Below are 13651 nucleotides of genomic sequence, written 5' to 3'. Positions count from 1 at the left end.
GATGAACGAAAGAAAGAAAGGTGGATGGAGAAATGAGGGTGAGGGCGAGGGGCAGTCACAGAGGCAGACAGGGATAAAAACAGACAAAATAAGGGAAGGGGCAAGGAGCAAAACTGAGAAAAGTAACTGCGAAGTGGTCCAGAGGAGCGGATAAAACCACGAAATGGGGAGCGCGCGGAGGAAAGAATGGAAATGAATGAGTTAGAAATCGAATACCCAGAAAGTGGGACAGACAGACACAGACGGGGAGAGGAAAACAAAGGAGAGGGAGGCAGTGAAACTGCTCAAGTCAGGTGGAAAAAGGATGATCGTGGAGAGGTAAAGAAAAATCAGATCACTTGCGCTGAAGGCCAGGTTGTCGATCCCGGCCATCCTGGGCGCTGCGAGTCGCGGGCCGCTCGGAGACGGGGGCCGAGAGCCAGGTGGGGGACGCGCAGGGGCGCAGCGGGGAGCCAGGGGCCGCCAGCCGGCCTCGCACCCCTCCTTGGGCTGCCCTGCAGGCTCCGGGGTGCCCAGGGCTGACTTGGGGCCCACTCTGCGCGTCGCGGCCCGCAGCCGCCGCGGCCGGCCGGGCGGCCTCTCCCTCGCCGAGAGCAAAGTTGGCAAAGTTTCTCCCAAAGTTTCCCCGACGCTTCTCGGGACGCAGGGACCGGCTCCGAGGCCCTGGCGGCTGGTGGGGAGCGGCAGCCCGTTCCGGGGCGGCTCTGGAGGCCGCCGACCCGCGCCTCCTGGGATGCCCGGGGTCCGGATTCTGGCCTGATGCAAATCGCTCCCGGTGAGGACGCCAGGCCACGCACTCCGGGTGTCTGCAGGGCTGCTAATAGCGGAGAGAGAGAATGCGGGGGAGAGAGAGAGAGAAACAGAGAGAGAGAGAGAGAGAGAGAGAAGAAAAAAATATTCTCAGCTCAATTTAAGTCTCATGGAAAGGGCTTACAACTGTAATTAAATCATTAAATTCTTGTCTACGCTTCACAGAGCGGAGAGAAATTAACTTCCCACCAACCTCATTTTCTATTTGAACATGAAATAATGATTTTCTGCCCGTCTAATTACAAAGCCAACATCTGATCAAGCCAGCATCCAGAGGGGATTATCACATGCACGAGTATTAGACCTCATTACCAGCTTGAGTGCAAAATTATTACATCTTGTAATTGGATGGTGAGATTTATATACAGATCGGCCCGGTTTCTGTAAGATTGTAATTACAAGCTTCGTTGGTTAGCTACTTATCAGAACTTTGCAGGAAAACAAAACAAATGACTGAGGAAAACGAGCATTTCATTAACCTGTAACCCGAGCGCGGGGGGAGGGAGCGGTGGGAGCGTGCGCCGCGGCGTCTGCAGGAAGCGGAGGGATCGCCGGCCTCACTGCAGCCCGGGGATTTCGGTTCTGGGAGAGAAGGACTGAAGATGGGCCTCGGCGGGGAGACCTAGGGCGACAGCGGCGCCCCTCGACGGGGACGCGCGCGCACCGTGGGGCTGGGCGAGGAGGGGGCGGGAAGTGGGCCTGGTGGCTAGCTGCTGGCTTTCAGCGCGCGGCGCTGCCCTTGAGCCTGGCGGGCCGCGCGGCCCCTGGGCGTACGTCGGACCGCGTGGCCCCAGGTGCGAGTCCAGCGAACGCTGCTGCGTGCACCAAACGTGTGCTAGGGACACCCTCTCCGTGCACTGCCACACTCTGGGCCGCGTAGAGAGAGCGCCTACAGCAAGACTCCGAAGCGCTTTGTGCGCCGGGAACGTTGGAAGAAGGCGAAAAGACGGAGAAGCTTTTGTGTGCGGCACGTTTGTGCGCGCGTGCCTTTCCCAAATCAGCTTCCCGTGCACCTGCTTTTCCTCCCTGTGCGAGTGTGCCACTTTGACCTCATCCCTTGGATTAAAAAGCTCTGGAAATGGTTCGGCTGTCCTCGAACCCCAGAGTTCAGTCCGGAGCCCGGTTCCGTTGGCCCGGTCGAGTTGGGGAGCCAGTGCCACGTCGGGGCTCGGCCGCCTACGACGCTGAGTCCCGACGTGAAGCGCGGATCGCCCGGGCCAGGGCGGGGTTGATCTCTGCTGGACACTAGGGTAGCGAAGAGGCCGCTTCCGCCCGGGACCTGGGCGCCTTCTTGAGTACGCGTATGGGTTTGGAGGGGGGTGCCTTCGGGGCTATGAGCGCCCCTAGACCTTCGTGGTTGGGTCACTGAGAACAACCTCGTCCCTTTCCTGGCCTCTTTCCCGCCTGGCTCCACGCTGCCAGGTCAATAGTTGGTTAATGCGGAAGAAGCGTCTCCGGGGCTCATGGTTTTTCTCTTAGCCTTCTGGAAGAGCTGAGTTAAATAGCGAGCGTTTCATCCGGGCATTTACAGCGCAGCCCCAGAGTCCCCACCTCGGAACCTAGCTCTTGGCTCGCTCCGGTCTGGCGCCACCACTTTGCACAAACTCTAGGGTTCAGGGCCGTCGAGGCTCGAGGTCTGACACCTAGGAAACAGTCCGGGAAATAATGTTACCCTCAATTTTGTCACCCCTGAAATCTTCCGCGAGAAGGTGAGCCTCATGACTCCCTATGCCATTTGGCTTCGAGGTTTAACTGTAAACGAAATCAGGCTCCGGGGAAACATTTCAAAGCCAGAGCTTCCCCTGGTATCTCCTCCTCTGGGGAGACTCCAGCTAAGGCCAACGCCCGGTATCTGGAAGAGAAGCAGGTGGGGGGAGGATATGGGAAAGAGCTCGACCGGATTTGAGGAATTTGAAAAGGCCACACAAGTCAGTTTCCCCAGTTGAACCCCAAACCTGGCCGCCCCCAAACTTTCCCTTGTCTTCCACCCCATTTTTCTCTGGAGCCGCCGCTGGGTGCCAAGCCACGTGGAAAGAAGGCGGCGGGGAGGGGGGGTGCGTGGGAGTGATGGGCGAGGTCAAAACTGGGAGTTCATTCCTCAACTGGACTGCCCAAAGCTGCTCTGACCAAAGATAGCCCGGGCCCCTCACTCTGATGGAATTCGGATTCAATTGCCCTCTCCATCAGCGCGCGGCGGCCAGTTTCCGCCTCGAAGCCCGAACTGGCCACTCCAGGACAGAGTCACCGCCTCCGTGTTGTCCCCGGAGCGCTACCGCTGCAGGTCTGGCCTGCGCGTCAGTCGCAGCCGCGGCCTAAAGCTTTTAGCCCAGAGCCTCTACGATTCCGGGAATTTCAATCCCGCTGTCGGCTGCACGCCCTAATCCGTGAAGGTGGGCGTTCGGATACTGGGATTTCAGGTTTGATTTAGGAAATATTCCACTGTGGGACCAAAAGTCTTGCCTCCCATCCCCACCCGAGACGGTGATAGGATCCTTACAGAAAGAAAACGTGTCGGCACGGTGATCAGGGAGCAGGGGAAGGGGTAGTGAAAGCAAGGATGTCTACAGACCGAAAATTCCAATATACAAACTTCTCGGAGCGCTCTGGGAAAGTTCCCGGAGCCTCAGCCACCGGCTCTCTGCTCCTCCACCATCGCACACCCGCTTAGGGCACCGGCAGGCGCCACTTCCCAGTCGTGGCTCCCCAGGATCCCCGGGGCGGGAGGGGGGAGGCGGGTGTCCACACTTCAGTCCCTGCAAAGGCGGAGCCCGCCATTTCTAATAAGAGATTCGCACCCGGACACAGGAGGCGTTAAAGTGGCTGGGTAGGGGTCTGTTTCGCTCCCCTGGGCAATGAGATGGCCTTTGAAGAATCGACCGGGGCGCACCCCTTCACCCTTCGCGAATTCTTCTAGCTTTTTTCCTACGCCGCGGACAGTGCCTGGAGTCTAGAGGTGCGAGCCGAAAAAGGGTCCGGGCCGAGGAAAGCCCCAGCGCCTGCCCTGGACCAGGATCTGGTCCCGACCCAGGCCCCGCGCTGGGGCGGGGGGAGAGGTACCGAGGGCGGGCAGCGGGGAGGGGCGAGCTGACCCCGTCCTAACCCGCGTCCCCAGCGCCTCCCGCTCCCCCTCCCCGCGCAGGCCGGAGGGGGCGGGCAAGGACTCCCAGCGCCCGGGCTCGCGTCCCCGCCCCGCCCCGCCCCGCCCAGCGCGCCGTATCCTCCGGGGTGGGCGGCCCCGCCTGGAAGGCGCCCAGGCGATTGGCGACTCGGGAAGGAGACGCGAGGAAAAGTCGAATAAGAGGGCGCGACGTCAGACCCGAGATTTGGGGAAGGGCAAGGGAGGAGGTGAGGGCGGGGACGGACACACAGACTTAGACACGGATCCACGGACTCACACCCCCCGCACAGCACCCTAAGTGTCCCCAACTTTAGGCCGCCTGAGCCCAGGGCGCCGAAGCCAGGGCTGGGGGTGGGTGGGGGGGGGGAGTGTCGTGGGAGTAGAGAGAGTGAGATAAAAACAGGGGTGAAGAAAGAGTGAAGGGAGCAGAAAAGGGAGAAGAGCAAAAGGAATAGAGAGAACGGGAAAGGAGAGAGAAAAGAGTTTCCGATCGTCCAGGAGAGTGAAGGAGCCCGAAGGAGCGGAAGCGATCCTAGGGGGAAGAGGAGCGCTGAGAGGGAGGGGAGAGGAAGGGCGAGGAGGGGGAGTACAAACTAGAGGAGGGTGAAGGAAGCGAGGCGCGACACTGCTCGGGGAGAGGAGGGCAGTGAGGAGCGAGGCGCGGGCAGAGGCAGCTCGGACTGCCGAGAGGAGGGAGCGCGGCGCAGAGAGGAGGGGCTTGCGGGCCCGTAGAAATGTCAATCAGAGCCCGGAGCCCCGGGAATCTCCGCCAATCTGTTCGGACCTGACCTGGCTCCTCGCCGCCGCCGCCGCCGCCGCCGCCGCCGCCGCCGCGGAGCAGATCAATAGGCGAACGCGGAGCGCTGCGCAGCGCGGGAGGCAGCGCGGCCCCAGCCCGGCCCAGCCCCCGATGCGCGCAGGAGCCCGCGGGCGGCGCTGAGCTGGGCGGCCCAGGGGGCCGGGCCCCCTCTCCGTCCGTGCCCCGCGGGCCACCATGTCCTTCCCCCAGCTCGGATACCAGTACATCCGCCCGCTCTACCCACCCGAGCGCCCGGGGGCCGCCGGCGGCGGCGGCAGCGCTGGAGCCCGGGGCGGCCCAGGAGCCGGAGCCTCGGAGCTGGCCGCCTCGGGGTCCCTGTCCAACGTGCTCTCCTCCGTGTACGGGGCGCCCTATGCCGCGGCGGCAGCGGCTGCCGCCGCCGCCCAAGGCTACGGTGCCTTTCTGCCCTACGCCGCCGAGCTGCCCATCTTCCCGCAGCTGGTAAGCGCCCAGGGAGCCGGAGTGGGGCGGGGGAAGGGTTGGAGCTGGGGCGCGGGACGAGGTGGAGCGCGCGGGAGTAGACTAGCGGGGCCCAGGCCGGGAGGGTGGAGGCGGCGACGGCCAGGGCGGCTAGGGCTCACCCGCGCTCCCTCCGCGCGTGTCCCTTCCTTCTCCATGTGCGTACAGGGCGCGCAGTACGAGCTGAAAGACAGCCCGGGGGTGCAGCATCCGGCCGCGGCCGCCGCGTTTCCGCACCCGCACCCCGCCTTCTACCCGTATGGCCAGTACCAGTTCGGGGACCCGTCCCGTCCCAAGAACGCCACCCGGGAGAGCACCAGCACGCTCAAGGCCTGGCTGAACGAGCACCGCAAGAACCCCTACCCCACCAAGGGCGAGAAGATCATGCTGGCCATCATCACCAAGATGACCCTCACCCAGGTGTCCACCTGGTTCGCCAACGCGCGCCGGCGCCTCAAGAAAGAGAACAAGATGACTTGGGCGCCCCGCAGCCGCACCGACGAGGAGGGCAACGCTTACGGGAGCGAGCGCGAGGAGGAAGACGAGGAGGAGGACGAAGAAGACAGCAAGCGCGAGCTGGAGCTGGAGGAGGAGGAGCTCGTGGGGGAGGAGGAGGACACGGGGGGCGAGGGCCTGGCGGACGACGACGAGGACGAGGAGATCGATTTGGAGAACTTAGACGGTGCGACCGCGGGGCCTGAGCTGGCCTTGTCTGGGGCGGCACACAGGGACGGCGACCTCGGCCTGAGACCCATTTCAGACTCCAAGAATAGCGACTCGGACGACAGCTCGGAGGGCTTGGAGGAGCGTCCGCTGCCCGTGTTGAGTCTGGCCCCGGCGCCACCGCCGGTGGCCGCGGTTCTGCCGTCTCCGCCCTCGCCTCCTGCAGGCCTGGACCCCTGCGCTCCCGCACCACCGCCCGCCTCAGCCCTGCAGAAGCCCAAGATCTGGTCCCTGGCCGAGACGGCCACAAGCCCGGACAACCCGCGCCGCTCGCCTCCGGGCGCGGGAGGTTCTCCCCCGGGGGCAGCCGTCGCGCCCCCAGCCCTGCAGCTCTCTCCGGCCGCGGCAGCCGCCGCGGCTCACAGACTGGTCTCGGCGCCGCTGGGCAAGTTCCCCGCTTGGACCAACCGGCCGTTCCCAGGCCCTACGCCGGGCCCACGCCCGCACCCGCTCTCCCTGCTGGGCTCGGCCCCTCCACACCTGCTGGGACTTCCCGGAGCCGCGGGCCACCCGGCCGCCGCCGCTGCCGCCTTCGCTCGGCCGGCGGAGCCCGAGGGCGGAACAGGTGACTACTGAGCGCCGCAGCGGAGGAAGGGGGTGGGTTCTGGGGGTCGCGCCGGGGCGGACGGAGATGGCAGGACCCCGGGGGGCGCGGGGCGCTCTCCACCCCGCGCCCGCCTCCCGCGGCCCTGAGTGCCGGCGTGGAGCTCTCTAAAGGCCCTCCTTTTTCTTCCCCGCTTGCCTTAGATCGCTGTAGTGCCTTGGAAGTGGAGAAAAAGTTGCTCAAGACGGCTTTCCAGCCCGTGCCCAGGCGGTAAGAGACCCCGCGGTAGGGGCGGACGGTGGGACGAGCAAGTGGGGGAGGAACGAACGCGGAGCACTGGAGGCTTTTGCCCCCGGGGAATGCAGCCGGGACGTGCTTTAAAACGGGGACCAGACACACACTCCTCCGTAGTGCCCGCGGGCCCAGAGAGGCCTCGGGCAATCTCAGCCCGGCACCCGGGCGCGGCCCAGGGTACGGCGCGGTAGGAACCCGGGCCCCCGCCGGGCCAGCGGCGACTCTGGGAAGCCCACCTGGCGGTCTTCGAGCCGGGACCTCGGGTCCCTACTCCTTCCCAACCTTCTATAGCTAAACCGGAAGCCCAACATCTACAGCTGGACATCATCTGACACTGAGACACCTCCCAGTCCCCCGGCCTCAGTCCCAGGTTGGGTGTCCCAAATCCTAGGCAGCGTCGGTGCCCCGAACTCTCACTTCCTTTGCTACCACTGCTTCTCTCTTCCAGGCCCCAGAACCACCTGGATGCCGCTTTGGTCTTATCGGCTCTCTCCTCCTCCTAGTACTTATTTTTAAAAATTTTCAATCGTTGTAATAATTGTAAAAACAAAAAACAAAAAACAAAACTCTCTGTATAGTTATGACTTGTAAGCATGTCCGTGTATGAATACCTAAGAAACAAAACTAAGCAAAAAGAAAAAAAAGAAAAAAAAAAAAAGAAATAAACCAAGTTCCCTCAGTCCTCCCCAAGTGGCTTCTGTACCCCACATTAGCTGAGTTTGTGAGGGTTTTTCTGGTTGATGTTGTTCGGTTGATTTTGGGAGGTGGAGTTGCCGTGAGAATAAGAGTGTCTGACTTTTTTTTTTTTTTTGTATATACAGAAAAATGTACATATGTGTGAACCAAATTGTACAAGAAAGTATCTATTTTTGGCTAAATAAATGAGCTGTTGCCACTTTGACTATAACCTGCCTGTCTGCCCGCCCCCCCCCCTCCACGGACAGATCTATTTGGTTTTTGTTTTGTTTTGTTTTGTTTTGTTTTGTTTTATCCGCTGCCCCCGCTCCCCATGTTTGAAGAGTCGCCGGAATCAGCGGGAAAAGAACGACAGTCAGGACCCAGGACCGTGTGATCACAAGAGTGCAGAAGCCAAGGAGACACAGAGGTGGCGGGGCTGGGGGCACCGCTGGAGGTGAGGCAGTTGGAGAAGTAGCTGGGGTGCCCCAGGGAAAGGGCAGAGGAGACAGCTGGGGGGAAACCGGAGAAGATGCCCTTCGAGGAGCCTGGGGAGTTGGGCCCACCCGGTCGGTCCACTGGATCAACCCTGGGGTTTGGGGCCTGCTCGGATGGCATGGCAGAAAGACCCAGAGAAGGGTCTGGATGCAGAAAGGTTAGGTTGGGGGGTTCTCATCAGTCCCGCGCCCCCATTCTTAGATAGGCACAATTGAGGCTCTCTGAGTCTTATGTCAGGGCATGTGCAAGTTCAGTTCAAGCCCTTTCCAACCTCGCTGCACCCCCAGACTCCTCCTTACAGATGTGAGGGTGAGGGGTGGCGGTGAATAGGGGTTGCCTACGGAGGAGCAGCGACCCGGGGATGCACAGCATTTCCTCTTAGTGACCGTGCCCAGCCCGAATTGAGAGTGGGGGGACCTGAGTCCCGGTGGCCTCTGTGCATCTTGGCACCCCAGCGGGTTTTACCCCAAGTGCCCTGGAAGGATAGCTTTCTAGGGTGCTGGTGGGTGGTGCGGGGGTGTTGGGGCCTGTGTACCTATCCAGCCAAGATTCCGGCTTGGGGCCTGTCAGGGGGTGGGCGCGCCGGGGGGAGGGAGCCGGGAAATTTGGGGCTGGAGCTCCCTCTACAGGACAAAAGGGCCACTCAGCGCCTGCCTCGGCGGCCTCTCCAGCCAGGCCTGGCCTGGCCGCCCGCTGGCCGCCCCGTCCTCGCCCTCTTGTTTTCTCTTTCAGTCCAACAGCCTTGCCCAACTTTGATTTGAACAAGTTGTAGGGAGCACTGGAAGAGTGCCGCCTTGGGCACGAAGTGGGGGGTACCTTTTTTTTTTTTTTTTAATTTTCCTCCTCTTTGGTTAGTCAATTTAGTTAGTAAATTTTGTGGTTAGTAAGTTTCGTCCCGTGTGGAGCCTGTGACAGTCTCGTGGCTCCCCTGGGAGGTTTGGGCAGGGCTCGAACGTCTGAAGCCACAGAACAAAGCACGGAATTGTATGTATTGTACAGCTCCAGGTTCCGCAGGAGCCTGGTCCACATGGGGACCCATCCAGGCTGGGGGGGAGTGGGGACAGCTGCCAGCGGGCACCCCCCCGGGAAACCCCAGCGAGGCTGGATAGGCGGGGTATGGTGGGCCCTCCAGGGGCCAGTGGGTCTGTTGGTGGCCAGTGTGTTAGTCCGTGGCCTTTCACAGAGGCCTGGTGAAGCAGAGGCTGACATCTGGGCAAAGACAGATGGGACTCCCCCTCCGGCCCCTTCCCCAGAGGTGGGAGATGTTTCTCCGGCTCCCTCCTCTCCCAGCTCTTTATTAATGGTGTTTACAGGTCCAGACTCCTTCCCAGGACTTAGATACAGGCTGTGGTTCAGCTCAGGCCCTGGCCCCATGGAACAGGCTTCAACTGCCTGGGTGGGCCTTGAACCTCAGAGGCCAGGGCCTTGGAGCCAGGCAGAGGCCTCCGCTAATCAGCATGAGTGTCTTTAGGGGGACAGCACGCCTGATAGCCTGTCAGCTATGGCCTCACAAGCTTCTCTGTCGCACAGACCTAGCTCCCCAGTCTATGTCCCGTGAATCTCTGAGCAGATAATTAACTTCGCTGTGCTGTATTTCCTCATCTGTGCAATGGGAATAATCATGCCTACCCCGCCAGGTGGATGTGCCCACGAGAGACAGAGACTGTCCAGGCCTGGCATGTGGTAGTGAGGGTGACATAGCTTTAGTATCACTAACGTTCTATTCTAGAATCTCAGTCCCCTCTCTTCGACTCTGGACGGGATTCAGCTCACCCGCTCCCATCAGCCATAACAGTGAGGCGTCTGCCTCCAGGCATCTCAGGACCCAGCTCGACCCAGGGAGAAAGGAAACTCCCCAGGGAGAGGGGTGACGGCAGAAGTCCGGCAGCCTTTCCACACGGAACGTCAGCCCAGGGAGGAGAAAATGCATCTGGTCACAAGGAGAGGGGTGTGGAGAGGGCAAGCCGAGCTTGCGGAGGTCAGACCCCCCGTCCTCGGTGGCTGTGCCATGAAAACCCCACGGCCTGCTCACCTCTTCAGCCCGACTCATTCCCAGGATAATGGTCCTTGGATGAGACCAGTCCCGCCCCCGTGAAGGGGCAGTGTGTGGACGTGCTGAGGAGAGCCAGGAAAACCTGGGAGTGGGGAGTGGCCACTCCCGTGTATTTGTAGCCTCTCGGTCGCACGGAACACACAGGCCCTTCAAATGGCCCCAAAGTGACCCCCAAAAGGTAACGCCGTCCAAACAAAGAAACCTAAAAAAAGGGGAGAGGAGGCCGCTCCCCTCCACATTCACCAGGGAGCTGGTTCCGGGTCCTCCTCCCCGAACCGTCCCCTCGTCCCTTCCCTCTCCCTCTTTTCAGGGACCCCAGACACTGCCTCCATCCATCCTTTATTGTGTGGCCCTCAAATTTTAAAAGGGGAAAGGAAGCCGGAAGGGCAGGGCTCCCAGAGAGAAAGAGACACACACAGAGAGAGAAGGAAGCCAGAGAGAGAAGAGAGAGAGAATACATGGGAATCTTACCCTGGGTCCTGATTAAGCTTCAATTAGAAATAAAATATGTCAATCACTCCGCCTGGAAGGGGTGCCGGCTGTCGTGGCTGGTTATGCAAAGCACGCCAAGGTGTGTGGGGATAATCAATTAGGTCAGAGGAAGGAGTGTATGTCACCACGTCCCTCATTATCTGCATGCAGCCAGAGGTGGGCGTGCATCACCGGGCCAGCGAGCCAGAGGAGAATAAAATTATCTCCCTAAGTGATGGCCCATTCGCGGTTTCCGATTGAATTTATTTTCACCGGAATACAGGGAGGAGGAAGCCCGGTCCAGGCAGAGGGCAATATGGAAAAGTGAGTGCAGCAGAGGCTTCCCGGAGGGGAGAGGGTGCTTCGGCCACTCACCTGTCCGAGGTGAGGAGCGAGGAGAGGGCTGGTGGTCTCCAGGCCACCTGGAGGGTCCCCTGTCTCAGGCCTGAGTTGTGGAAGGTTCAGCAGCAGGGATCAAAGGCTTGGATAGAAATTGGATGCCAGACGCCTTCCCTGATTTGTTGGGACTTTCCATCAGGAACTCCAGCATGGGGCCTCATTATTTGTATCCTTCAAGAAATGTTCTCTGCGTCCTGTAACTCCCGGTTGCACGTACCCCTGCCTCTACCAAATGACAAAGGACAATGGCAGGTGTGTACCAATTGTGTCTGTGGCCAGAGATAACTCCGACTCGAGTGGAGGAAAGTGCCATCCCGACTCGGGCCTCCAACTTCACCGTCTGCAACATAGAGGGGATCGGATTAGACGAATTTGTTCCAAGCCAAAGGTCTCTAGTATGAGGCGTAAATGGAGGGGGCCCATAACCTCTCCAGCTACTGTCTCCAGATCCTGATTTGCCACTGTCTTCGGATCCAGCCAGCCAACGTGACCACATCGAAAGTGTCCGTCTCTTGCATGGCCAGCCTAGCTTTAATGCACCTGCTCCCCTCAGAATGGAGGCTCCAGCCCCTCCAAAGATCATCCTGATTGTTTGCATGGGAACCCCCCCCCGCCCCCGCGGCAACTCTCCCTGATGGCAGAAGGGGTGAGTACCCAGGGCAAGATGGGGAAGAGGTCCTAAGATAGAGCAGTGGTTCTCCACTGGGCGGTCCCCACGCTCCCAGGACACAAGGCAACGTGTGGAGACATTTTCCAATCGTCACGCCTGGATACGGGTGCTATTGACAGCCGCTCACACCAAAGATACTGTCCCACGAGGCACAGGCCAGCCCCGCCAACAGAGAGTGATGGGGCCCAAGATGTCAACAACGCCGCCGTTGAGAAACCTAGAACCCGAGGGAGGGGAGAGGTGTCTGAGGGCAACTACAGCAGATGTTTTCTCCCAGAAACCACAGCTCTGTGGAGAGACACGTTAAAGAAGGAGTGGGGCCGCTTTTCTGCTCTTGAAAAACTTCTGGCCCCGGAAGGGGGCAAGGGGGATGAGAAAGCATCAACAGGAAACTTTGCCAGCCTGAGAAAAAGAAAAGTGGGTTTCAACTCCCTGAGCCTCTGGAGGCAGGGCCGTCTCAGGACAGAGAGACTGAGAGAGAGAGAGAGGGAGAGGGAGACAGAGTCATCTCCAAAGAGGATGTGTGTCTGGAAAGTTGGGGCCTTTCTCCCTGGATATTTATATCAGGAGCAGGTTACGGGAATGTTCTCACAGATGAAAGCCCAACTCCTGTGGTTTCGCCTCCTAATTATTGCCACCTCTTAACTGCTGCCAGCCTTTCCTGCACTTAAACGCGTCTATTTATTTACTCGCTTATGTTACCCTGGGGTGCCTGTGTGCGTGTGTGTGCCTGTGTGTGCGCCTGTGTGCGTGGGTGTATGTCCCGTGTCAGGGAGCAGGAAGGAGACAAAGGCAGGGTAAAGTCTTACTCAGGGGGCTGGGGCCCGTCTAGGCCGGGAAGGCTGTGATTTCATGGCTTTTGTGCCCCTGGCGAGCCCCGCAATCTCTCACTGCTCCGGGCCGCTAACAAGTGGGCCCACAGCCCTCCGGGGCCTTTGGAGTTCACTCATCTGAGAGATTGGGCTTTTCTCAGCCGCTCAGATTTATTTTGCTAAAGTTACAGGGCAATTATGGAAATGCGCCCTTTGAAGCTGGGCTGATTTCTCTTTATTTTCTTCTCCCTGACAAAGCAGCACTTCCCTGCCTCTTGTGGGCTTTTTTTTTTTCCCTTTCCTGCTCTCTCTCTCTCTCTCTTTCCTCTCTCTTTTTTTTCTGATAATTCTTAGATAGCGGGAGTTTCCAGGGGTAATTTGAAAAACATCTTTTGAACAGTGATAAAAATGTGTGTAGATTAAAATGATGTTTACTATTGATTTTAACGTTATGGGTTGTGTGTGTGTGTGTGTGTGTGTGTGTGTGTTTGTTTTAATGGGATTCTGATGGCCAGGCGGGGAAACATGAATTAATGATAGCAAGAGACAGGTTTCCCATGCCCCGGTTGTGGGCCGGGGACAGTCTCGCCAGCCTGAGGCCCGGAGTGGGGAGGCCCAGGGCAGCCTGGCAGGCCACCTGGTTGGCCAGCAGACTGGCCCAGCCACCTGGGGCTCCCCCCCTCCCCGCGCCCCCGGAATGCATCCCTCCACAAATTTAACAGGATGGACACCCTGATCCCCTTTCCTCACACCTCAGGAGTAAGAGGCCCAGACCCAACAGGGCTGTGTTTTCTGGGCTTTGTACATTATTTATCACTGGAGCGCGGAATCTGGAGGCTCCGTGTGAACCAACCCAACTTATTCCTCTTCTGTCGCCCCACTTTGCTTGACTTGACGCAAGGGTGTTGAGGAAAAGTGTCTGAGGCCAGATGGTGTTGTCCTCCGTGTTCGTGAGGCCTTCGATGGAGAATGTGGCCTGCTCAGTGTGTGGGAGCCTCAGTTTCTATTTTTTCGAGTGGCTTTGAAGTTTTCTTTGTCCATATTTTTCTTTGCTCCTCCCTCCCTCCCTCCCTTCTTGTCTTTGGGGGCGAGTGGCTCATTATCTGTATACAAACACCAACGGGAAGTCTCATCACCTTCAAGAGCTGGGCGTCGGCCTCAGAGGCCAGAGTGGGGGCCTTTCCACCTCCTATTTCCTTTACCTTATTTCAAAATTTAAAATAAATGGGGCCCCTGGGTGGCTCAGTCAGTTAAGTGTCTGACACGGGCTCCGGTCATGATCTCATATGTCGTGAGTTCCAGCCC

At 59.5% G+C, this 13651-nt stretch overlaps 2 protein-coding genes across 2 annotated transcripts; one reads left to right on the top strand and one right to left on the bottom strand.

Moving 5' to 3' along the window:
• Nucleotides 1-334: 334 nt before the first annotated feature.
• Nucleotides 335-4924, bottom strand: LOC125915402 (POLG alternative reading frame-like). Its single transcript, XM_049621210.1, has 3 exons — nucleotides 4718-4924; nucleotides 3606-3757; nucleotides 335-728 (listed from the first exon to the last, which is right to left on the bottom strand). The coding sequence occupies exons 1-3, from the start codon at nucleotides 4922-4924 to the stop codon at nucleotides 335-337; spliced, it is 753 nt and encodes a 250-aa protein (XP_049477167.1).
• IRX3 (iroquois homeobox 3) lies at nucleotides 4500-7669 on the top strand. The gene is made up of 4 exons (XM_049620814.1): nucleotides 4500-5189; nucleotides 5376-6495; nucleotides 6678-6744; nucleotides 7217-7669. Exons 1-4 carry the CDS (start codon nucleotides 4923-4925, stop codon nucleotides 7269-7271), a joined length of 1509 nt encoding a protein of 502 aa, XP_049476771.1. The 5' UTR covers nucleotides 4500-4922; the 3' UTR covers nucleotides 7272-7669.
• Nucleotides 7670-13651: the final 5982 nt, after the last annotated feature.

The sequence above is a fragment of the Panthera uncia genome (assembly GCF_023721935.1).
Source record: "Panthera uncia isolate 11264 chromosome E2 unlocalized genomic scaffold, Puncia_PCG_1.0 HiC_scaffold_19, whole genome shotgun sequence".
Classification (NCBI taxonomy): domain Eukaryota; kingdom Metazoa; phylum Chordata; class Mammalia; order Carnivora; family Felidae; genus Panthera; species Panthera uncia.
Note: the sequence above shows the minus strand (reverse complement) of the source record. Positions and strands in the feature narration are given on the sequence as shown.

Coding starts and splice junctions, on each gene's coding strand:
- LOC125915402 (XM_049621210.1), bottom strand. CDS start 4,924: ATGGTGGCCCGCGGGGCACGGACGGAGAGGGGGCCCGGCCCCCTGGGC. Junction 3,758..4,717: donor CGGCGGCGGCGAGGAGCCAG/GTCAGGTCCGAA, acceptor TCGCACCTCTAG/ACTCCAGGCACTGTCCGCGG. Junction 729..3,605: donor TTAACGCCTCCTGTGTCCGG/GTGCGAATCTCT, acceptor CGGGCATCCCAG/GAGGCGCGGGTCGGCGGCCT.
- IRX3 (XM_049620814.1), top strand. CDS start 4,923: ATGTCCTTCCCCCAGCTCGGATACCAGTACATCCGCCCGCTCTACCCA. Junction 5,190..5,375: donor TGCCCATCTTCCCGCAGCTG/GTAAGCGCCCAG, acceptor ATGTGCGTACAG/GGCGCGCAGTACGAGCTGAA. Junction 6,745..7,216: donor TTCCAGCCCGTGCCCAGGCG/GTAAGAGACCCC, acceptor TCTCTCTTCCAG/GCCCCAGAACCACCTGGATG.